Consider the following 21,706-nt stretch of genomic DNA (forward strand, 5'->3'; position numbering starts at 1 on the left):
CCTCTCTGATCTCCTTGACTTCATATTGACCCCTTTCCCCGTCAGGGAACCCCAGGAAAGGATGGAGCCCCTGGTGTCCGAGGAGACAAAGGAGATTCTGGCTTCATGGGTCCCCGGGGCCTCAAGGTGGGAAGGGGCTGGGGTTTTTTCCTCGTTGGGCGGGGGGTGGGGGTGCTAATGTTGGAGGGCAAGGTATCTGGGGTTGAAGGCCAGGTATCTGGGGTCAGATGTTGGGATATCTGGGGTTGAATGTGGGGCATTAGGTTAGGCGTTGGAAGGTCAGAAATCAGAGTGTCTGAGGCCAATTTGGAAAGTGGTTTCGTGGTCAAGGGGTTATAGGGTGAGGTACCTGGAAGTCACTTTTCCGTCTGCTTTTTCCCTGCAGGGTGAGCGAGGGATAAAGGGAGCCTGTGGCCTCGACGGAGAGAAGGGAGATAAGGTATGGAGGTGACAGGGATGTGGGCAGCTGCGGGGCCTGGGCCGGCGTCTGACCCCTCCACCTGATCGCTGCAGGGAGAAGCTGGTCCCCTGGGCCGCCCTGGGCTGGCAGGACGCAAGGGAGATATGGTGAGTGTGGGGCACCCGGGATGGGGAGAGGATGGGTGGGCCAGGGCCCAGTTCATGTTTTCTCTTCTCCAGGGGGAGCCGGGGGTGCCAGGCCAGGCGGGGGCCCCTGGGAAGGAGGGCCTCATCGGTCCCAAGGTATGGGGTCTCTCAACAGTGGACGTAAGGGGGGCAGAATGGGGTAGGGAAGATCACGGTAGGGTGATGGGGGTGTCATGTCAACAGGGTTTTGGAGAGCTGGGACACTGGTGGGTAGAGTGAGGTTGGTCTTGAGGTTTCAGCGTGGGTTGGGGTCACAGTGGGGATTTAGGATTAAGGGATGAGAGGTGAAGTGGGGAGATGTGCATCAGGGCCAAGGGGTCAGTGGGGGAGGTTGGAGTGTCTGTATAAAGGAAATAGGTGGAATCAGGGCAAGGGCTATGACAGTAAGGTCGGGGTCACGGGGAGCACGGCAGACCAAGGGTCCTGGGATCGTAGGGTCACAGGTGCTTGGGTCATGGAAGACTGTGGCCATTGGGCCAAGGGTCTCGTGGCCATTGAGCTGAGGAGGCCAACGCAGACGGTCTCTCATGCTTCTTTCCATTCCCAGGGTGACAGAGGCTTTGATGGGCAGTCAGGATCCAAGGGTGACCAGGGCGAGAAAGGGGAGCGGGTAAGTTGAGACCAAGGTCATGGTAAACTGAGGAGATTGTACTTACTGGAAGTGCGTCCATCTTTGGGGGCTTTGATCACTGACCCTGACCTGTCTCTCCACAGGGGCCCCCAGGAATTGGGGGCTTCCCAGGTCCTAGGGGCAGTGATGGCTCTAGTGGTCCCCCTGGGCCACCTGGCAGTGTTGGTCCCAAAGGCCCCGAAGGACTTCAGGGCCAGAAGGTAAAGAGCTCTGACTCTGACTCCTGACCCCTGAACCTCCCTGACCCTTCCAACCTCACTGACCTCTGACCCTGCAATCCGTCCCCAATGCCCCTGCCCCAGTCTCTGAACCTATGATCTCCAACTTTCCCGACTTCTGACCTCCACTGCCTCTGACTGCTCACTCGGTCCTTTTGTCTGATAGGGTGAGCGAGGCCCCCCCGGAGAGAGAGTGGTGGGTGCCCCTGGAGCCCCTGGGACCCCTGGAGAGAGAGGAGAGCAGGTGAGTGGGGATTCTTGGGCATAGGGTCGGAGACCGGGGTGACCTCCGATGTCCCTAAGATCAGGGGTCACAGCCCTGTCCCATCCATTGTGCGTAGGGGCGGCCAGGGCCCGCTGGCCCCCGCGGGGAGAAGGGAGAAGCTGCACTGACAGTAAGTGTGGGCCTGGGTGGGCTGGGCCCCACCTTCCGCACCCAGGACCCTCACCCCCTGGTCCTGGGCCCCTGACTCAGTGCTGTCCCTCCGTGAGCCCTGCTTCATAGGCCTTTTGTCTCTCCCGTGATCCATGGGTGCTTCATGACCCTTTGTGGTCTTGTGCTCCCAGGAGGATGACATTCGAGGCTTTGTGCGTCAGGAGATGAGTCAGCATTGCGGTGAGTGCGGCCCAGCCCAGAGCCTCTTGGGTCCCATTCCCACTCCACCCCAGCTCCCGCAGACAGGGGCAGGCAGGGTCTGCAGACCTGACGGGGCTCAAGCAGTGAAGGAGATGGGCGGAGATGGACAGATACGCAGAAGGATACATGGGCTTCAGGACAGACGTGCCGACAGAACTTTCCCGTAGCGTCCCTAGCAGCCCAGCGTGGCCATGTGTGGAGGGTGGAGGTGGGCATTAGAGACTGAAGCTGTGTCTCCTCCTGTCCCTCTGTCTGACCACTTCCAAACCTTCTCCACGCCCGCCTACTTCTGACCCCCTCTCTCTCTCTGTGCTTCCCACCCATTCTTTCTCTCCCTCCGCCGGTCTCTCCTGTGGTCCTGTTCTGTCCATCTGTGCCCCCCTGTGTGTGTCCCTCTGTCTCTCCCCCTGCCGCTTCCCATCTTCGTCTCTCGCTCTCTGTCCTTGCCTCTCTCCCGGCCCTTCTCCGCCTGCTCCAGCCTGCCAGGGCCAGTTCATCGCATCTGGATCACGTGAGTAATTTTCTGGTATTTTCTGCTCCCGGAACTTTCCTCATCCCAGGCCTTTCTGTGCCCATCACCTGGGTCCACTCAGCCGGGGCTTGGCTGGGGTGGCCACCGTTATGACCCCAAGGCCCTGTGCCCCTACCCCTTGCTCCAGGACCCCTCCCCAGTTATGCTGCAGACACTGCCGGCCCCCAGCTCCACCCTGTGCCTGTGCTCCGGGTTTCTCACGCGGAGGAGGAAGGTGAGGACGGCTGGACCCAGGGTGGGGGGCTGTGTGGTGGGGTGCAGACCCATGAGGCGTTGCTCCTGCGTGCGGGGCAATGCCACGTGCACAGGGGCAGCACGCAGGGCATGGCACGGACACTGCATGCGTGGGAGGCCAGTGTTGCCCACCCCGCCCCCAGGGCCAGGGTTGGGCAGCATGGACGTGGCCCCACAGCGGCCTCGCTGTGTCACAGTAAACCCACCCTGTGTGCAGGCCTGGTGCCCCCTGAGGACGACGAGTACGAATACTCTGAGTACTCCGTGGAGGAATACCAAGACCCTGAAGCTCCTCGGGAAGGTGATGGTGAGAGCGGGGGCTGCCCCAGAAGGGTTCAGGGCGGGGCAGCAGGCCCCCCCAGTCCCTCTCTGATGGCCACCGCCCCTGCTGACCTCCTGACCCCCACTGGCCCTAGACCCCTGCTTGCTTCCACTGGACGAGGGCTCCTGTGCTGCCTACACCTTGCGCTGGTACCATCGGGTGGTGGCAGATGGCACAGAGGCTTGTCACCCCTTTGTCTATGGTGGCTGTGGAGGGAATGCCAACCGTTTCGGGACCCGTGAAGCCTGTGAGCGCCGCTGCCTGCCCAGCGTGGTCCAGAACCAGGGAACAGGTATGGGCCTACCCCTCCACCCCAATAGGAGCCGGGACCCTGAGCCTCCCCAGATCAGGTCCTTGTCGGGGGCCCGGGTCAGGAGCCCCCTCAGATTGGGGGCCTGGGACAGACCCCCCAGACCAAGGAACTGAACAGAGAACCCTAGCTGTGGCGTCCCTTCCATGCTCCCTCCTCCGAGGACCTGAGTGAGGATCCCCTCTCTGAGGTCAGAGCCCCACTCCTGTCATGCCCCCAGTGCCCCACTGATCCTTTGCACAGTGCCTCTCTGGGGCACACATGCTGGGTAAGGGCAGATGGCTGAAGACAGCTCCCCACTTGCCACGCCCCCCCAGGTGCTGCCCGGAGCTGAGGCCCAGGTGACCAGCTGACCAGCTGAAGTTCAGCAACCCCTGGAGGAGTCCTGCTGTCCCTCCCCTTGGTGCTAGAGGCCTGTGCGCATGTGAGCGTGCATGAGCGTGTCCGTTATTTCAGTGACTTGGTCCCGTGGGTCTAGCCTTCCCCGCTGTGGACAAACCCCCACTGTGGCTCCTGCCTCCCCAGCAGATGACTCAGTGCGGGGGTGGCTGTGGGCAGTGAGCGGATGTGACTGCATCTGACCCGCCCCTTGACCCAAGCCTGTGATGACATGGTGCTGATTCTGGGGGAGCATTAAAGCTGCTGTTTTGAAAGGCCCTTGTTGTGACTGTTTGGGGAGATGGGGGTGGCAGGGGGTTTGGTTTTCCCTGGGAGGTCAGTACTATCCTGCATGGGTGCCGAGTCCCTCTGTCCGGCCCTGGTCACTCTCCTGTGACCCTCAGTCTTGAACTTGTCCCCCAAAAGGAGTAGACCAAGTGGGGGCTGAGGACATGTCCTCACTGCTCCCCAGGAGGGGATGAGTCAGAGCGGGGGGAGCTGCTTCATGCCAGGGGCCATGCCTCAGCTCCTACCTCAGGGGGCTGAGAGAGATAAATGGGCCGTGAAGGGAGCAGAGAGCCGGACCACAGCACCGCACCGCCTGGCCCCAGCCACGGGCAGCCCCGGCGGCCCCACCTTGCCCCAGAGGAGGCTGCCGCTGGTAGGACTGGGGAGGCTCTGGGTGGGGTGGGGTGGGCAGGGCCTTGGGGGCTGAGTGGATCTGGGATTTGGGTTGGTGGAGGTCTCTGGACCTGAGGGGGCCTTGGACTCTCTGGCTGCTTCTCCACCTTGAGGACCCCATTCCTGCTCTTCCTTGTCCTCGATCTGTTGCAAGCTCCCCCAGAACTCAGGCTCCCCTTTTGTCCCTCCGTGTTCTCTCTGTGTCTTTGCATCCCTATTTTTTAAAAAAAATATTTTACTTATTTATTTGAGGGAGAGAGACTGTGTGTGCATGAGCAGGGGGTGGGGCAAAGGGGGAGGGAGAAGCAGACACCCTGCTGAGCAGGGAGCCTGATGTGGCACTCGATCCCAGGAACCTGGGATCATGACCTGAGCCGAAGGTAGACACTCAACTGACTGAGCCACCCGGGCGCCCCTTTGCATCCCCATCTTTATCATGTTGTCTGTGTCTGGGGTGGTTCCAGCCTCCCTCTCCTCTGGTTTGCCTCCTCCCTCTCCCCCCCCTCCCAAGTGTATCTCTATCTCTACATCTAGATCTAGCTGTGTTCTCTTTATCTCCCTGGCCCCTGCTCTGTCTAGCTCTGTCTTGATTTTCTGTCTCACTCTGGCTGTCTTGTCCTTTCATCTCTGTCTCTTCTATCTGTCTCCATCCCTTGCCTGGCCTCTCTAATCTCTCTGTCTCTTTCCCTCAGTCTCCCTGTCTGTCTCTCTGCTTTCCCCATCTGTCTCTGTCCATGAGCCTTGGCTGCCCAGAGCCCCTGCCCTGAGCCTCTTTTCTCCTTGCAGCCTGACCACCACGATGACCAGGTGGGCTCTACTGGTGCCGATGGTTCTGACATTGGGCAGGGCCCTGCTTGTCCCTGCAACCCCTCTCCCAGCCTCCCAGTTCCTCCCTCAGAACCCTCCCCAGGCCATTCCCTGCCCCGTGGCCTCGGACAGCACCTCAGCCAGCACCACAGGCCCCTCCACTGCTTGGGGCCACCCCAGCCCCGGCCCCCGCCCGGGCCCCCACATCACCCTCTCGCTGGATGTCCCCATTGGCCTCCTGCACATCTTACTGGAGCAGGCCCGGGCCAGAGCTGCGAGGGAGCAGGCCGCCACCAACGCTCGCATCCTGGCCCACGTTGGCCGCCGCTGAGCCGGAGGGTAGGGGTCACAATGATGGGACCACCCCGGATCAGGAGACCTGGAAGGAGGTGGCAGAGCAGGACAGCGCTCCATCTGGGCATGGTGCGCCTGGCCACCTCCCTGTGGGGTCACTGCCAGATGGTGTCATATCACAGCTGAGTGCCTCTCAGAGCCACGGTGTGTCTCGATAGCCTGGACGTTGCCGGATTGGGGGGCTGCCAAATGGAGTCTTGCCACGCCTGGAGCCCCACAGACTTCCAATATGTCTGGACAGCTTGGACGCTACTGTGGAATGTCACTACTGTGTGGAGTCTCGCCATGTCTGGATGCCCCAAGGTCAAAGAGCATCCAGACACTCAATGTGGTTACTCTTGCGCCACTTTTAGAAACTTCAGCACAGGAGCCTGACATGTTATCTGAGACCAGTCCGCCTAAGACCAGACCCGCAGGTCTGCCCTGCCCCCCACGGGTCACCACCCAGGGAAGTGCAGGCTGAGGGTCACACGCATGTTTTGTGCTCCCCGAGGCAGCACCCACCTCTGATGAAGGGGCCATCAGGGGCATCTCCAGGCATGGGTGGCCAGATGTGGCAAGTCTGTGGCTGTGGTAGCCTTGCCTTGTGGCAGGCGTACGCGTGCATGGGCGGCTGCGTCTCTGCGTATCTGATATCTGTGACTGTGGGTGGGCCAGGTGAGGGCAAGGTGAGGGGGCTGCACGCAACAGGGGCTTGTCCCCCAAACCAGCATGAAGCACGCTCAATGCACAGCCAGGCACTGTCCTACCCACACGCCTGCACACTCAGCCGTGGCCCTTGGACATGCTTGGCTCAGGCTGCCGGGGCTGCAGCCCAGCTCTGCCCCTCCTTCATCCAACTGTCCGGAGCAAACGTGCTCATCCTTCCAAGCCTCAGCTTCCTCCTCTGTAGAGCAGTGATGCCACCAGGCTTCTTGCGAATACCAAGGGACAGTGTACGTGAAGGTTCTGGCACTCAGGAAAGAGCTCCAGAAATGTAGTGCCTGGAGAATGGGATGAACGAGGGTCATGGTCATGGGGACCCAGGGCTGAGTCATAGCTGGCTATGCTGCCCCTCTGCCCACTCCCCCCCCCCACACACACACACCCCTGCCCCATTTCACCAACCTGGTCCCTCGGTGTGGAAGGAATCAGTTTTCCCTAATCTCACATGACCAGCTCCATTGCTGGGCTGGAGATGGGACTGACCTTCTGACCGGTGTGGACAGGCTTGCCCGCAGATGGGGCAGAAACTCTAGATAGTGTAGACGGTTCTGGCTGGAGCCAAGGGCAGACCCTGGGCAATATGGACTGCTCCGGCCAGAGAGGGAGGCCACGGGGGCGGGAGTAGGGCTGCCTGGGGTGGGGGCACTGCTGGTCTCTCAAGTTGTGAGCGGCCCTGGGGGGCGGGCCCAGGGCGGGGCTGGGAAGGCGGGGCCACACGGGGCACACGGCAGCTCCCTCCGGCACCCGGAGGGCGGGGCTGCCCGGCTCCAGGCTGCAGGGGGTGGCTGCCCGGGCCACTTCGCTTGCAGGATGGACAGAGGCGAGGAGGGAGGCAGCGCCCTGACGGACCCCGGGTCAGGGAGCAGCAGGCGGGGTAGGCACGGGCGGCGGGGGAGGGGGGGAGGTTGGGGGAACGACCAGAGCGCAGTGGGGGTGGTGCTGGAAGAGGTGTGAGGGTGTTGGGGGTCTCTCTAAGTGTAGGGGTGCTCTGAGGGGGCATCAGCCTGTCAGTGGCAAGGAGGAGGGGGAACACTGTCGCCTTTCAGGGGAGTGGGGGTGCTGGGCCAAGGGGAACTATAAATAGCTTCTTCCTCCAGCCCAGAGAGAGGGACAGCCAGCAGGAGCTGCCGGAGGCCCTCATGCTCTGCCCTTTGCTGGCCTCCAAGGGGGTCATGTTTGTCCAGGTCCCCCCTCAGGGGTCACACATCATTTTGGGGAGGCCCAGGGGCTCATTTGGAAAATTTTTCATGTGAAGTGGCTTTAGCCCTTAAACCAGCATTTCTAGGGCACCTACTGTGTGCCTTGTGTGGGTCTTGGGCTGCTCTAAGCACCTACTGTGTGCTCTGTCCTGGTCATGAACTTCTCTGAGCCCTAACTGTGTGCCTTGGCTGGCCCTGAGTCACTTTGAGCACCTACTGTGTGCCCTGTGCCAAGTTGGAATCAGCAAGTGCGGACCACAGGTCACAGGCTGCTCAGTCATATGGCTCCATACCCCCAAGTTGGAACCTCACACCCTCTGTGAGCTCTGGGCCCAGGGAGATACCGGGAATGATCCTTGGCTTGAAGTGCTCAGAGGAAGCTGGAACTCCCAGGAACTCCCTGAACCTCCCAGTGGCAGCGGAGGGGAGAGGAGGAGGGAAATAAAGGGAAAGGGAGGCAGTAGAGAGCAGCAGGCCACGGCAGCATGCCTGTCTCTGTGCAGGCCTGGGTTGCTAGTGTGCACGCACGTGAGGCTCTGTGTGCAGGCTTCTATGCACGGGCATGTGGGCATGAGGGTCTGTGTCGCATTCGCTGAGGTCCCTGGGCCTTTAGGCTGCAAAGTCTGGCCAGGACTGACCAGCCAATCCAGGGATGGGGAAGAGTTTGAGCACTGAGAACTGAGGAGCTAGGACTTCAGCCACCCTATAGCTTGTAGCCAGGGACACTGGAGAGAGGCCCAGTGGTCAGTGCAGAGGGCACCACTGGAGCCAACCTGGGCCAGGCCAGGCAGGTTCATAGAGGAGCGGGAAGGCTAAGCAGAACATAGTCACACACCAGTGCATGCTGACATCCCAGTATACTTTCCACCCCATGGCTTTGGGATGGCCCCAAGGAGGGAAAAGCCATGAAGGCTGGCTGTTCTACTGGGCATCTACCGATGCAAGAGGGCATTGGAGGGAACAAACCAGAGCTTAGGTGTAGGGGTGGGAAATGTGGTGACATGGAAGATGTGGGAGGTGAGGTTTTGGAAGGGCTGGGAGTTCATCTGAGTCCATCCTGCACTCTGGGCTGACTCTGTGACCCTGGGTCCTGCTCCCCTCCCTGTTTCCTACTCGAGAAATGGGCAGGGAGATGAAGAATATTCTTAGAGCAGAGGTAGACTCTGGCCTTGGGGAGGAGTCCCAGGCTCCTCCTGCTGGTAACCTGTGGCCTCCCACTGGATGTGGGGACTTGGGAAGGTGTGTCTGGGTCAGCCCAGGGTCAGACTGTTTGGGGAAGAGTGGGAGGTACAGAGCCACGGCTCTTCCTGGGAAGCTAGGCTCAGACTGTCTGGGCGTGGGGAAAGTTTCCTCTAAATGGCCCTGGCATCTTGCCCTGCTCTGGCTACCCTGTACCCCCAGCCTTTGACTAACATCACAAGAGGGCTGAGGAGGAGAATGGGCAGGCCAGAGGAAGTGCTGGGTGACTGTGGATGCTAGAGCACGTAGCTTTTGCAATAAATGCTGGGGGGTGGACAGGGTGTGGGCGGGTGGTGACAAGGTCTCTGAGGTCAAGGTGGCCCCGGGATGGCCTTGGCAATGGCTAGGAGACAGATGGCAAGGCTGGCTGTGTCAGGAACAGAATGAGTGGCTTTGGAGAAGTAGGAAAGTGGGCGGGTTGTCACAAGGGGTATCCTGCTCATCAGGAGCTGCCCACGGGTGTGCTCAGAGCTGCCTCTGCGTCAGGTGGAGGGAAGTGGGGGGTGGACACTGCAGAGGAAGGATGAAGGAGGAAGTGCTCAGCTCTGTCTGGGGGCAGGGCATTCCTCCTGGGGTAGGTGGCTAGAGCTGGTTTTAGGGAGGATCTAGGAGGGCTTCCACCTCCTGAACCTTCATCTCCCGTGAAGGGGGCAAGACATCTATATCAGAGTTATCTTAAGGGTCCTTGCCAGGCTCTGAAGTGTTGGGTGGAGACAAGTGTGTGGCAGGGAGGTCAGAGGGAGGGGGCTGCTGCACCTGTGGTGCGCTGGGCAGAGTCTTGTGATCCTGGCCGGACACACTTTAGTGAGAGAGAACCTGAGGATGTCATGATCCTGTCTGGGGGTTTTGTGGAGGACATCGCTAGAGGGCAGTGTGACCCAGCTTTGAGCAGTGTCGGTGGGGGGCCCCAGGACAGAAAGTGTACAGAACTTGGAGAAGCTGGCCTGAGGAGACAAAGGAGAACGAACCAGGGTTCCTGAACTTCTGGATTTCTCCCCTGCCCTTTGCTTCTACTGCATTCTTAGAGACAGGAGGGAGATAAGTAATATAAATGATATCACCAATGTGCTTTAGAAAGGATTTCTCAGACACTGACACATTTAATCTATACCAGAATCCTATAAGGTTGATGATGCCTGCATTCTATTTTCCCGATGATGAGATGGAGGATCATTTTTAACATATGCAAATTTACAATTTAATTGGTAAAAATGAAATCCTGGAAGAAGTAAGATACTGCCAGGGCTCAGTGAGTCCCCAGGGACCTTGGTTAAAAGGTTCTGCTCACGTGCTCCAGGTGGGCTGGAGTTTAGCCTGAGTTCCCGAGCGGCCAAGGTAAAGAGAGGAAACAATTTTGAGATGTCCCTGTCTGTGAGGTAAAAGATTTTTCCAGCGTGGTTGCGCCGGTCACTCCAGTGGGCGAGGAAGAATCCTGGGGCTCGAGAGAGGGTCGGGACACACGGCTGGGGGGCGCAGCGGTTGACAACTGGCATAACGCAGGGGCCCCCAGACTGGTCCTGACCAACTGAGACCTGCGGGTCAAACAGGCGCAGCTCCTTGGCCTGCAGATCCCTCCCTCCCGGGGGCCCTGAGATCAGCGGTAGCAGTGAACGGAACCCAGGTGCCCTGCGGGCAAGGCTGTGCAAATCGAAGCGGTGGATGAGGCCGATGCAAATCTGCGCGGTCCCGTTGGGCGTGCTGGGCTCGTGCATCCCCGACAGGGTCCGCACTGTGATCCAGGCCCTGAACCTGTGCGGAGTTGGGCATGCGCGTCCCCGATCCCGACGCGAAGGGTGGGCCTGCTGGGTCTAAAACCGGCTGGCAGGCGAGTTGGGCATGCGTGATCGGAGGCCGGTCCCTCCTCAGATGGGGTAGGGCCTACTCGTTCTGGGGCGGGGCCTGCGGGGAGTCTGACTGGCTCAAGGAGGCTCGAGGAGGGGCGGGGCCGGGGGGCGGGGCCTCGAGTGGCCCGAGGTGGCCTGGCTGCTGGGTCGGAAGCCGCGCAGTCCGACTCATCACGTCCCGGGTATGGCGTCCCCACGGGAACTGACCCAGAACCCCCTGAAGAAGATCTGGATACCGTACAGCAATGGGAGGCCCGCTCTGCACGCCTGCCAGCGCCGTGGTGAGGCGGGGTCCGTGGAAAAGGGGAGGGTGGTGCACGGGGTTGGGTGGATAGGGCGGCCTGGGCAGTGGTCTCGCACGGAAAGGGGGCCAAGAACCAGGTGGGGGACAGGTGAGGCTGCCGTGACTGGTGGTAGGGGAGCAGGAACAGGTCGAGGGCTGGGCACAGGTGTGGCAGAACAGGGGGCGGAGACAGGTACGTGGCCGTCTCCCCTCGCTAGGGGCTAGGTCCGGCCACCATCACCTCCGGCCCCTTCTCACCCGAGTCTGTACCCACCAGGTCAGGCCAGGGGAGGATTCGGAGCCTCCTGCTGCCATTCACTTCAGGCCAGAGAGCGTCGGCCAGGTCTGAGCTGTGTTGGCCTTACGGAAATCGCTTGACCTTTCTGAGCCCAGAACTTTCAGAGGCCCAAAGGTGGGCCAGTCCCCTTGGCCTTAACTACCCACCTCTGGGGCTAAAACCGAGCTTTGGGAGGAATTTCAGGGAAGTGCAGTTGTGCTGAGGATGGAGAAGGTGAGAACACCGTCCCATATGGACCTGTCTTTGTGTCCATGGGGTACATCCAGGCGGGGTCGTGGGTGAATGATAAAGTTGGAGGGGGAAACATCCAGGAGACATGCTGAAATTCATGAAATTGTTAAGGAATTGTTAAGGGGCTCGCCTTTCCTGGGATCCCGGTGTTTAATCCACTTTACTTGACTTTCTGCTTGTTCTTAAATGAGTCTGCAATCACTTATTGCCAAGAAAAACAAAGGTTTTTTTGTTTGTTTGTTTTTTTAGGAGTAGCTGAAACATTATAATGAATTTGCAAGTTGGCAAGGACCTCAGAGAACATCTAGTCCAACTTGTACAGATATAGAAATGGAGATCAGGAGATTGTGTGATGTGCTAAGGTCTCCCTGTACTCCTTGACCTCTGCTTGGGCATGATAAGGGAGGGGAGAGTGCTCTGTTCTTGTTTTGCCTTGAGGCCAGCCTGGGGGCCCTGGCTTTGACCAAGATGTAAGTCCTGTGGGTGGGCTGTGTGTATCTCTTACCACACTGGGTCCTGGTAGGGGGTGGCCATGGTTTTGACCAGGCATTCTGGTGGGTCATGGCTCTGACCATGATGTAGGTCCGGGTAGGATGCTGAGGTGGTGATCAGGCTCTTAGCCCCGGAGCCATGGCTTTCCAGTCAATACTCAGTCCTCAGAGGCAATGGCGACCGCCTAGCCAGCCCTCCTTCCAGGCTTTTCTGGAGGGACCGAGGCCAAGGCCCCTTGCTCTTGTGCTTCTAGCCAGTCTGTGTTGTCCTAACGAGGGAGTGTCCGCTGTTATTACATAAAAGGGAAGAAGTCAGAACCTGGGCTTTGAAGGCAGGAACACTCAAGCCGCATCATGGCTCAGTTGTGTGACCTTGGGCAAGGAGCTGACCCGCTAGGCCATGGGTTCCTCATCTGTGGGGTGGAGACAGTCATCATCCCAGCTCCCAGGAGCTGCTGTGAGCCTCTTTTCGAGGAGATGCTTGATAAGTGGTGGCAGCTGGTGCTGTCATTTCGCCACCACCCTTCTTTGCTTCTCAGTACCTCAGAATCAGGAACTGAAGCATCAGCTCTGAGCCAACCCCCATTCCAGATGGCAAAGATGCTGAGGCCCAGTGGGGAGGGGCCTGTGTTTCTCCAAGCTCCAAGGATGCGGTGAAAATATGCCTCTGGCCTGAGCAGAGGGCCTTCCGTGTGGCACTGTCTCAGGGTGTTACAGTAGGTGAGACTCTGGACTGGCCCAGCACAGGAGGGCTTCCTGGAGGAGGAGGCACCCAAGAAACCGAAGATGAGACCTGCAGATTGTATGGGGGTTTGGGCCCCAGGCAAGGGTCCCTGAGTTCACAGCAGGGAGTAAGCCATGAGTGAACATGGAACCTGTCTGGGCAGCACCCGCAGTCCCCAGAGTCTGTTTTCATGTAGCATTTTACCCCCTGTATGGTAGATTTATAACTTGGTGGAAGACCACAAAGACAGGTGAGGACCTGAGGGTGGGGGATGGGTGGAAGCTGACCCAATCACAGGGCTTTGTAGAGAAGAGGATATGGAGCCCCTGGTTGGTCTGTGCTGTGTAGTGGGTTGTCTTTGGCGTCTAGTCCCTGGCCCCTGAGGGCCCCAGGGGCTGCGCGGCTGTGCCTCCTCCACCCCTACTCTCCATTAGCAATTCTTATTCTTTTGGTGAAACTCAGAGCTAAGCATGAGGGCCTGGAAGCTGTTACCTTCTTCATCTTTTACCCCTCAGCTCAGCCTTGGAGGAGCTCTGGGGGCAGGTCGGGCAGGGGCTGAAGAAAGGACTCGGAGCATGCCAGAAAGGACAGTGCTGGTGATAGCCTTTATTAGCAAAAAGGTAGCAAGAACTTCTTGGCTAGGGACACAACTGGAATGTGCACAGGACAATAGGAGAGGTGACTTACTGTCCCCTCTGAACAGGACAGTGATGCCAGGTTGCTTTCTTTTTAAAGAGTTCTCCCTTCCCCAGCCTGGCCCCAAGGAAGTGGGAGCAGGTGCAGTTCTGGAACCTTCTCCAGGACTTGTGGCTGCCCCTGAGGTGGCCCACCAGAAAGTCATCACAGGGTAGCACCAGGCTTGTCCCGGGCCTCTTGATTCCTAGGGCTCTTGCGGCCCTAAGCAAATTTATAGGAAAAGGAACGAGTGAGGTAAGTTGAATGGACATGTCTGCAAATCTCCTTCTGCACATAAGCCTCAGGTTCTGCTGTGTAATTGCTCAGTAGCGAGGCTCTCAAGGGCCCAGAGCTGCAGCTTCGGCTGCACCCCAGCTCCCCTGGTGCATATGCTCTCTCTGTTCAGGCCCTGTGGTGTGCCGTCTTGTGGGCCTCCGTTTGTAATTCCTCCTCTGCTAGCTTGCTTATGTTTTGCTGTTGTAAGCAGAGCTACTGCAAACACACTTGTACTTTGAGCTTTCTTTGGGTCATTTCCTTGGGAGCTTATCTTGAGGAAAAGAGTTGATAGGTAATTTATTGCTCTTGTTTTGCACCCAGTCCTGGTTGACCACCCTGCCTGCCTACTGTGGCCGTGCATGGGACCAGGGAGGAGATCCTGTCACCACACACTGGGGGAGAAGGCCAGGGCTGTCTCTGGGAAGGTAGGAGATGTGAAGAGGGGATGCAGAACCCCACTCCTGAGGTTGTGGGAGAGCCCTTCAGGGAGCAGTGGGAAGGAGGGGAGCAGGCTGGGTGTGTAGGCTTCCCCCGTGCTTAGTAGCTGATTCACTGCCCTTTGGTTGCTTGAGAGCCCTGACCCGCAGTTGTGCAAACAGCACAGGCCTCAGTGTCACTGGCTCTCAGGATGCAGGGCCTTGCCTAACTTGCTTTTCTCTCACCTTCGCCAATGCTGGGGTTTTTCTGCAAATTCACTCTTGCTCATTGTTGGCCTGTGTTCTGTGAGATCCTCTCCTTCCCTCCCCTGAGGCTCACAGTTTGGGTCACATTTGCCCAAAGGTCAGGTACAGGAGCGATGGAGCCCCCACTGGCAAGCAGGGCCCTTTACTTCTCTGAGGGCTTGCCTAGAGACGGACAGGTGCCTCTGCACCCCGAGTCCCAAGGGCAGTGGGTGCTGAGGTGCACCTGCGTCCTCAGGGCCGGGCAGGGGGCACAGCTTCCCAGGCATGCCCTGGCTTTTACCTGGAGATAGTGCTAGGCCTCACTGAGCATTTATCATCCCATTTGACAGGTGAGGACACCAAGGCTCAGAGTTGCCAGTCATGATCAGAGTCAAGAGAGGAACCCAGACCTGACACCTGCGCCCTAGACAGGGCTGCCCCTGGGGCCTCTGTGCTCCAGCTCCAGTGAGGGAGACAAGCTGAGGGGTAGGGCCCAGCAGGCTGTCCCCAAGAAGGGCTACCAGGAGAAGGCACTTGAAGAGCCCTGGGGACAAAGAAGGGGCAGTGACAGGTGCCCACATGGGCCGCCTGTCTGCTGTGGTTTCACATGGCCCAGGTGCTGGGGACGGTGGAAGGGAAGCTTTCTAAGGTTTCTGCAGTGAGGCCACACTGAAAGTGGAGCCGGGTCACGTGAGGCCAGTAGTTTTGCTGTCTAGGTGTCTGTCCCAGTGGGCCAGGGTTTGGGGATGCTGTGTCCAGACCTGTCCCCGCCTCTGGCCTCAGCAACTTCTCTGGCTGGCGCACTGACCTGGCGGCACGTGGGATGGTGCAGGTGGACCGTCTGAGGGACAGTCCTTGTGGACATTGGTCTAGGCGTCTGGTCTCAGCCCCTTGTGGCACTCACCCTGGGTGATTTCGAGATGCCAGCCCCCCCCCATAATTTTTGAGCGCCAACTCCGTGCCAGACCACATGATCCAGAATGGCTCAGACACTGCAGGGCTGCCCTCACTCCAAGTGATCAGGTGCAGGGGGCAGACTCATGGGTGAGGTGATCAGGATGGAGGGAGTGTGCCGGGGTAGCACGGAGGTGGCTGGGAAGAAGGTCTCACTGAAGAAGCAGCTTTTGAGCTGGGCTTTGTACCAGATGAGGCAAAATTCCCAGCAGGGAGGGTAAGCAGTGGAACTGTGCTAGCAGGAATGTTGAAAGGCTGTGCGGGGTGTGGGATTCCCGGATGACAGGTGGGCGTTGACTATCTCCTGGGCTTTGGCTCTGTCCTACCTGTTCATTCAGGGGCGGGGCAGGTCCAGCTTTATATCCGAGGCACCCATCAGCATAAGGGGCTGATGAGATCATCTGCACTGCTGGAGCCCAGACAGGCCTGGGCAGCGGGGTTATGCCAGTGGTGGCTCGAGACCAGCGTCTGAGGCCAGGAGGCCTGGAAGGCCCGTCTGATATCCTGTGCGGGGAGCAGAGGGAGGGGCACATTGGAAGGCATCCCAGCCCCTATCTGACACGGCCTGCTTGCCTTTCAGTTTGCATGACCAACTGCCCAACGCTCATTGTCATGGTAGGCCTGCCCGCCAGGGGCAAGACCTACATCTCTAAGAAGCTGACTCGCTACCTGAACTGGATTGGCGTGCCCACTCGTGGTGAGACTTGGCCTTGGCTTCCAAGGGGGCCTTGGGGCTTTGTGGAGGAGGGGAAGGGAAGAGAGAAGGCTGGCCTGGGGTGGGTCAAGGTCAAGAACTGGGGAGGGCTGATGCTGTGTGAAAGCTGAGCCTTTCTTTCCCCCAGAATTCAACGTTGGCCAGTATCGCCGGGACATGGTCAAGACGTACAAGTCTTTTGAGTTTTTCCTTCCAGACAATGAAGAGGGCCTAAAAATCAGGAAGTGAGTTTGTGTATGTGTGTGATTATGTGTGTTTACAGAGAAGACCCTGGAGCCCAGGTGCCCAGGTGCCCAGCTGCTCCTGAGCCCTGGCCTTGCTGTGCCTGCGACAGGGCTGGTCTCCTGACCTCTCAGGATGTGGTGGGGTTGGGGAATGTGTTGGATATGGGGACATCGGGAAAGGGTGTAGGGCCTCTTTTTTTTTTTTTTTTTCAGATTTTATTTATTTATTTGCGACAGAGAGAGAAAGAGAGAGAGCATGAGCGGTGGGAAGGGGCAGAGGGAGAAGGAGAAGAAGAAGGCTTCCTGCTGAGCAAGGAGCCTGACTTGGGGCTTGATCCCAGGACTCTGAGATCATGACCGGAGGTGAAGGCAGACACTTAACTGACTGAGCCACCCAGGTGCCCCAGGTGTATGTCCTCTTGGTGGCTGGCTCTGCCCTGGGATTCATGAACCCTTAGTAAAGACATCCTATGGGAGGGGAAGATGGGGCTTCAGAGAGATGGAGGAGACCTTGCCAGGGCAGGTCATGGGCCGGCTGCAGAGACCTCTCACTTGCTTACCCCAGGCCCTTCGTGGGCATGGCCTCTGGTAAGGAGGGGGACCCCGTGGGTGCAGGGACACAGGCCTCTGGGATGGGGCAGAGTGGGAGAGGGACTACCTCCTGGCACCTTCTCACGAAGCTAGAAGGATTGGGCCCAGAACCGCATCCTTCCTTCCCTTGCCCCGGGATAAATTTGGAGGATGTTCGGCATGTGCTTGGCATGTTCTTGGCATGGGTAGGACAGGCCTTGGCTTTGCTTTCATGTGGCTCAGACTTCACCCTCCTGTTCTCATTCATGAATTTGCATATGATACCCTACCTCTTGCCCTCCCTGCCCCATTCAGACTTGAACCAAGAACACCAACTGGTGGTCTGAGGATCTGTGCTCTTTTGGGCAGGTATCAGCTGAGGGATCAAGAAGCTTCCTTGCCCTTGCTCTGGGTCCAGCCACTGTGGTAGGGCATTTAGCAGAGGTTGGCCCAGCTCTAGTGACCTCCCCAAATCAAGTGGAGCTCCAGGCCAGAAGCTCCTGGGTTGTTGCCCAGGCCTGGATACTAGGCTGTCTGCTCTGTCTCTGGCCACCAGGGGGCAAGAGCTCCCCACTGTGGGGCTTGGCCCTTCCCCAGCGTGGGCTCTCGGCCAGGCCGCAGCAGCACCAGGAAAGGGCAGGGGAGTCTGACGTTCAGGCCTCTGTCCGAATTGTGGGTAAAACTGGAGGCTGGACCCTCTGGCGACCCAGACAAAAGGGAGGGAACTGATATTTGAACTCCTGCTGTGTGTGGGGTGCATGCTGCCCGTTGTCACTCCTCCCCGTTTTACAGGTGAGGAAGCTGAGGTTCCGGAGTCTCACACAAGATAACAAGTTACTTCCCAGAGCCCAGCCTTGAATCTGTAGCCCATATACCACTAAAAACCGCTGTGCCCATCTTTCTAGTGTTACCCTGTTAGTAGGGCAGAGGCTGTATCCCGTGCAAATTCTGTAACAATCTCAAGCTGTGGGCACCGACCTGCTTATTTGCTCTCCCCTGCACGCGGCCGGTGGTGTCATCTCACTCCCCCAGATGCGGAGGCAAGGTCTGAAAGTGATGGTACTGTGTCGGATCACGCAGGGTTTGAATTTGAAGCCAGGCCTGTCTGAATCCAAAGTGTCTGTGGGAAGAATAAGGGAGCTGGCCCTCCCAGGGCCCACCAGTAAATCTGCTCAGGCCTCCTGTCGAAGGTAGGAGTATTGAGATTAACTCAGATGGGGAAATCCCAACTTGGAGAGGTTGGGGAGCTAGTCCAGGGTGGCCCAGCTGGAACAGAGCCCCCAGCAGGAGAAGCTGGGGGCAGGTTTACGGGGGCCTGTCTGCAGGCACACCCTCTGGCTATTCCTAGAAACCCTCCCTCCTGAATCTAAAGGCTGACTCTGGCCCTTGGGCTTCAGGACCATTTCCCAATGACCAGCCCAGAAGGTCCCACAGGTGATTGGCAACATAGAAGGATCAGACTTTTTAAAATGGGAAGGCTGCGAAGAGAAGGCTAAATTTCCCAGAGCCCTGGGTGACCACACATTGTTGAGGTCCCTGGAAGCTACACAGCGTTGGTGTCTGTCCCTGACACAGGGCACAGTGGAAGGTCCAGGAAAGGGCATGCAGGGTCACGTGCACACGTGCAGGTCACGTGTACACATACGCCACGAGGCACATTCATACTTGCACACTCAGTCTCCTACCGCACACAAGCCCACAGGCCCGCCCGTGGGCACATGCACGTGCGGCTAACAATTCCATTCAGGCCAGTTCTGGAGTTAGCATCCATGGTCCACCTGGAGTTAGCATCAGTCTGCACAGGTGAAGGGCTCAGTCCCATATGCCTGCCCCCACTTCACACCCACACCCCCAAATGCTCAGGCTCACAGGCTGCTCATCCCCTGTCTCCATTGGAGCCCTGAGATCCCTCTTTCCTGGTGCTGCCTCAGCCAGAGCAACCCACTGATCCTAGCCCAGGACCTGGGGTGCTCGTGCGGCTGGCCAGAAATGGCTCTGGCAGTGCCAGTTTCCCAGACTCTCAGAATTCAGGGGGTTTTGGCAGAGGAAAGCTCTTTGAAGTTTTAACCGAAAGACCCACCGGGGCGCAGAAAGGTCACAAAGAGGCATAGGAGCAGAGCTCCTTCCAGGCATGCGGACTCAGCTCTGCCACCAATTTGCCCCTGACCCCAGCGGGCTGCCCCCTGCTCTGCCTGGCCTGTGCCTCCATGCTTGGGCACGGCGGCCCGGCCAGTGAAAGGCCCGGCAGCACTGCCCTTGGATGCGCTGGGGTTTACGCACCCAATCCGAAGTTCAAACAAATGGAAGAAGATCTAACTTTACTCTTGCATGAAGAAAGTGCAGGTAAGGGGCGCCTGGGTGGCTCAGTCGGTTAAGCGTCTGCCTTCGGCTCAGGTCATGATCTCAGGGTCCTGGGATCGAGTCCCACATTGGGCTCCTTGCTTGGTGGGGAATCTGCCTCTCCCTCTGCCTGCCGTTCCCCCGCTTGTGCACGTGCGCATGCGCGTGCTCTCTCTCTGACAAAATCTTAAAAAAACATATCCCCAGTGGCCAGGAGCACATAGCCTTCCACTTACAGCAGAGTTAGCAAAAGCACTGAAATGACCTCAAGGAAAGAGAGCCCTTGAGAGGAGAAGGGGCCCCAGGGACTGGGCCCTCTCCGGGCTGGGGTAGGATGTGTCTCTGATCTGTGGCCCTCCTGCGGCCACGGTTGGGTGCAGGGCTGACCCTGTGTTTTCTCTTCTGAAGGCAGTGTGCACTGGCAGCCCTCCGTGATGTCCGGCGGTTCCTCAGTGAGGAGGGGGGACACGTGGCGGTGAGTGGGACATCCCCGCGACTTCTGGGAGTGGCATGTGGGAGCCTAGCTACATCTAGCCCTTCGCTGGTCAGGTGTCTGGCAGGGAAGAGAGGGTGTGCAGGGCCCTGGGAGGACGTCTACAGCCACTATAAAGGAGGAAGCCAGAGGCTGGATGTGTGCTGGGAATTTCCCTCTGGGCTTGTGGTTGCATTTGACCCAGTAGGACTTCCTTCTGAATACTCACATTGTTGGTCACCACATGTGGTATCTGTTACCTAAGTCTTTAGCCAATGTGATTTCTTCTGGTCTGGGGAGAATCCTGCCCCACATTTAGTGGCTGTTCCAGGAACCCGCTGAATCCTGGGTAATGGAATTCCAACGATGTGTTGGCCCCTCCTGTCAGCTGGATGGGTGGGATGAAGTTGAGCAAGGGTGTCTATGGGAAAGGCCCCTCCTCTCCCCCTATGCAGTCAAACACAGGAGCTGCTTTTTCCTTCCTTTTTCCTCTTGGAGGCGTGCTTCCTGCAGCTCATAATCCCCCAGCCCCATCTGGATCAGTCACCTTCTGGGTCTCGGGAGTTCCCTCCTCCTGACTCCCCCGTTGAAGCCTTGCTCGCAGACCCCATGTCTTCTTTTTCCTTCGTTTACTGACTTGTTTAGTTGGAGCATGTACTCCAGTAGCTTCCTGAGGAAGGTACTTGGGAATTACCTCACATGAGATCTTGTGTGTCTGGAAATGTCTTTTTTTATCCTCGTATTTGATGGTTGGGTTTAGGTGGGAAGTATTTTTCCTTTAGAATTTCCACATCGCTCTGTTGTAGTATGGCTTCTCGAGTAGCTGTGGAAAAGTCGGATGGCATTCTGATTTGCTGATCTTCCCAAAAGTTTCATCTCTTGGAGGGAACTGGGGCTGCCCATGCCCTTTTCTCTGGGGAGAACTTTAGGGCCCTGTGATGGGTCTTCTCCGCCATGCTGGGTCCCGGGGCGGCCCTCTCCAATGAGAAACTCTTTTCTAACAGGTCAGGGAACCTGTCACCTGTTATTACTTTGATAAGCCACCCCCACCAGTTTCTGACAATTGATTCTCTGCTCCACTCCCATTTTTCTGAGCTGCTTCTTCTAGAACTCCTGGTGGTTTCATGCTGGACTTGAGCCCTAATTATATCTTTTTTTTTTCCTCCTGATTGCCTATCTCTGTCACTTGTGTTCTATTTTCAGGGAGACTATCTCAACATTATCGTACAAGCATTCGGTTGAATTTTTAAAGAATTTCTGTGATCCTGTTTTAGTTTCTGAATTCTAAATTTCTCATCACTGAATGTTCCAGTTTTTTAGAACTCTGTTTCTGTTTGGGGGTTACTGCAGTATTTTGTCTCTCTCTTTAGATAACAGTTGTAAGGTTTTTGTTTTGTTTTGTTTTTTTGACATATCTTTCTGTTCTCTGTCCTGTCTTCATTTTCTCAAAGCTCCTTTTATTCTTTTTTATGTAGTCTCTGTTTTTCACATTCGGGGTTTTGCTGAAGCAGCCCCTGAGCCCTGGTTGAATGCCCTTTTAAAAAAAGTGATGCTCTAAAAGCTGCTTTTAGATGCGTGGGTGAGTGGGTCACCCCTGAGGGCACGTGGACGGGCCCCAGGTGGTTCAGGAGGAGCCCCAGACGGGTCAGCCTGGCCGGATGAGGCAGGGAGAGGGCCTGGGGCTCCGCCTGCTCTCAGTTGCACCACCGGGCGGGCCCCCCTTTTCCTCTGCACCCTTGTTCCTTTTCTCTAAGACAACTGGGTCCTGTTCCTGATGCTGCCCGTTCTGCACGGGTGGGTGTGCTGTGCAGGCTGAGGGCTTATGTTTGGTTTGCTCTGTCTCTCCGAGTCAGTCCCCCACATTTTGTCGACATCTCCTCTTCCATTCACTTTATTCTTCTTTTCCCATCTTCGTGGAGTCTCGGGATGGAGTGGAGATAAACAGGGGTTCCGCACTCCATGTTTAACTGGTTTTACAGGAAGTCCTGTTGGCCAAGCATGGACTGAGTGCCTGCTGGGAACACAGGTACCCACTCCTCCCAGCTTCCTTGAGGCGTGTTCCTCGAGGGAGGGGCGGCCCGGCCCGGGCGTCGC

The 21,706-nt window shown here is 57.8% G+C and overlaps 3 protein-coding genes across 8 annotated transcripts in view; all 3 read left to right on the forward strand.

The window, feature by feature from the left end:
• COL7A1 (collagen type VII alpha 1 chain) overlaps positions 1–4,138 on the forward strand; it is a 30,595-nt gene extending 26,457 nt beyond the window's left edge. The window contains exons 105-118 of the mRNA XM_028124543.2: positions 46–126; positions 386–439; positions 514–567; positions 640–702; positions 1,154–1,216; positions 1,321–1,437; positions 1,622–1,699; positions 1,797–1,850; positions 2,023–2,071; positions 2,571–2,603; positions 2,752–2,838; positions 3,076–3,165; positions 3,275–3,472; positions 3,808–4,138. Of these exons, the coding sequence (XP_027980344.1) occupies positions 46–126; positions 386–439; positions 514–567; positions 640–702; positions 1,154–1,216; positions 1,321–1,437; positions 1,622–1,699; positions 1,797–1,850; positions 2,023–2,071; positions 2,571–2,603; positions 2,752–2,838; positions 3,076–3,165; positions 3,275–3,472; positions 3,808–3,824 (1,038 nt within the window). The 3' untranslated portion in view covers positions 3,825–4,138. The remainder of the gene's footprint in view (positions 1–45; positions 127–385; positions 440–513; positions 568–639; positions 703–1,153; positions 1,217–1,320; positions 1,438–1,621; positions 1,700–1,796; positions 1,851–2,022; positions 2,072–2,570; positions 2,604–2,751; positions 2,839–3,075; positions 3,166–3,274; positions 3,473–3,807) is intronic.
• Positions 4,139–5,348: 1,210 nt separating this feature from the next.
• UCN2 (urocortin 2) lies at positions 5,349–5,687 on the forward strand. The gene has a single exon (XM_028124301.2). The coding sequence runs from the start codon at positions 5,349–5,351 to the stop codon at positions 5,685–5,687; it is 339 nt and encodes a 112-aa protein (XP_027980102.1).
• Positions 5,688–7,184: 1,497 nt separating this feature from the next.
• PFKFB4 (6-phosphofructo-2-kinase/fructose-2,6-biphosphatase 4) overlaps positions 7,185–21,706 on the forward strand; it is a 32,667-nt gene continuing 18,145 nt past the window's right edge. For 2 of the 6 annotated variants that reach the window (XM_028124375.2, XM_028124379.2), the window contains exons 1-4: positions 7,185–7,289; positions 15,872–15,988; positions 16,134–16,230; positions 19,549–19,615. In XM_028124375.2, the coding sequence (XP_027980176.1) occupies positions 7,226–7,289; positions 15,872–15,988; positions 16,134–16,230; positions 19,549–19,615 (345 nt within the window). In that variant the 5' untranslated portion in view covers positions 7,185–7,225. Of the gene's footprint in view, positions 7,290–10,833; positions 10,979–11,801; positions 13,655–13,996; positions 14,101–15,871; positions 15,989–16,133; positions 16,231–19,548; positions 19,616–21,706 lie in introns of those variants that run through there. The other 4 variants (XM_028124374.2, XM_028124378.2, XM_028124377.2 and 1 more) reach the window with 3 other exon arrangements.

Source organism: Eumetopias jubatus, unplaced genomic scaffold (genome assembly GCF_037043125.1).
Source record: "Eumetopias jubatus isolate StellerSeaLion01/CBP00866 unplaced genomic scaffold, mEumJub1_p1.0 scaffold_1, whole genome shotgun sequence".
Lineage (NCBI taxonomy): Eukaryota > Metazoa > Chordata > Mammalia > Carnivora > Otariidae > Eumetopias > Eumetopias jubatus.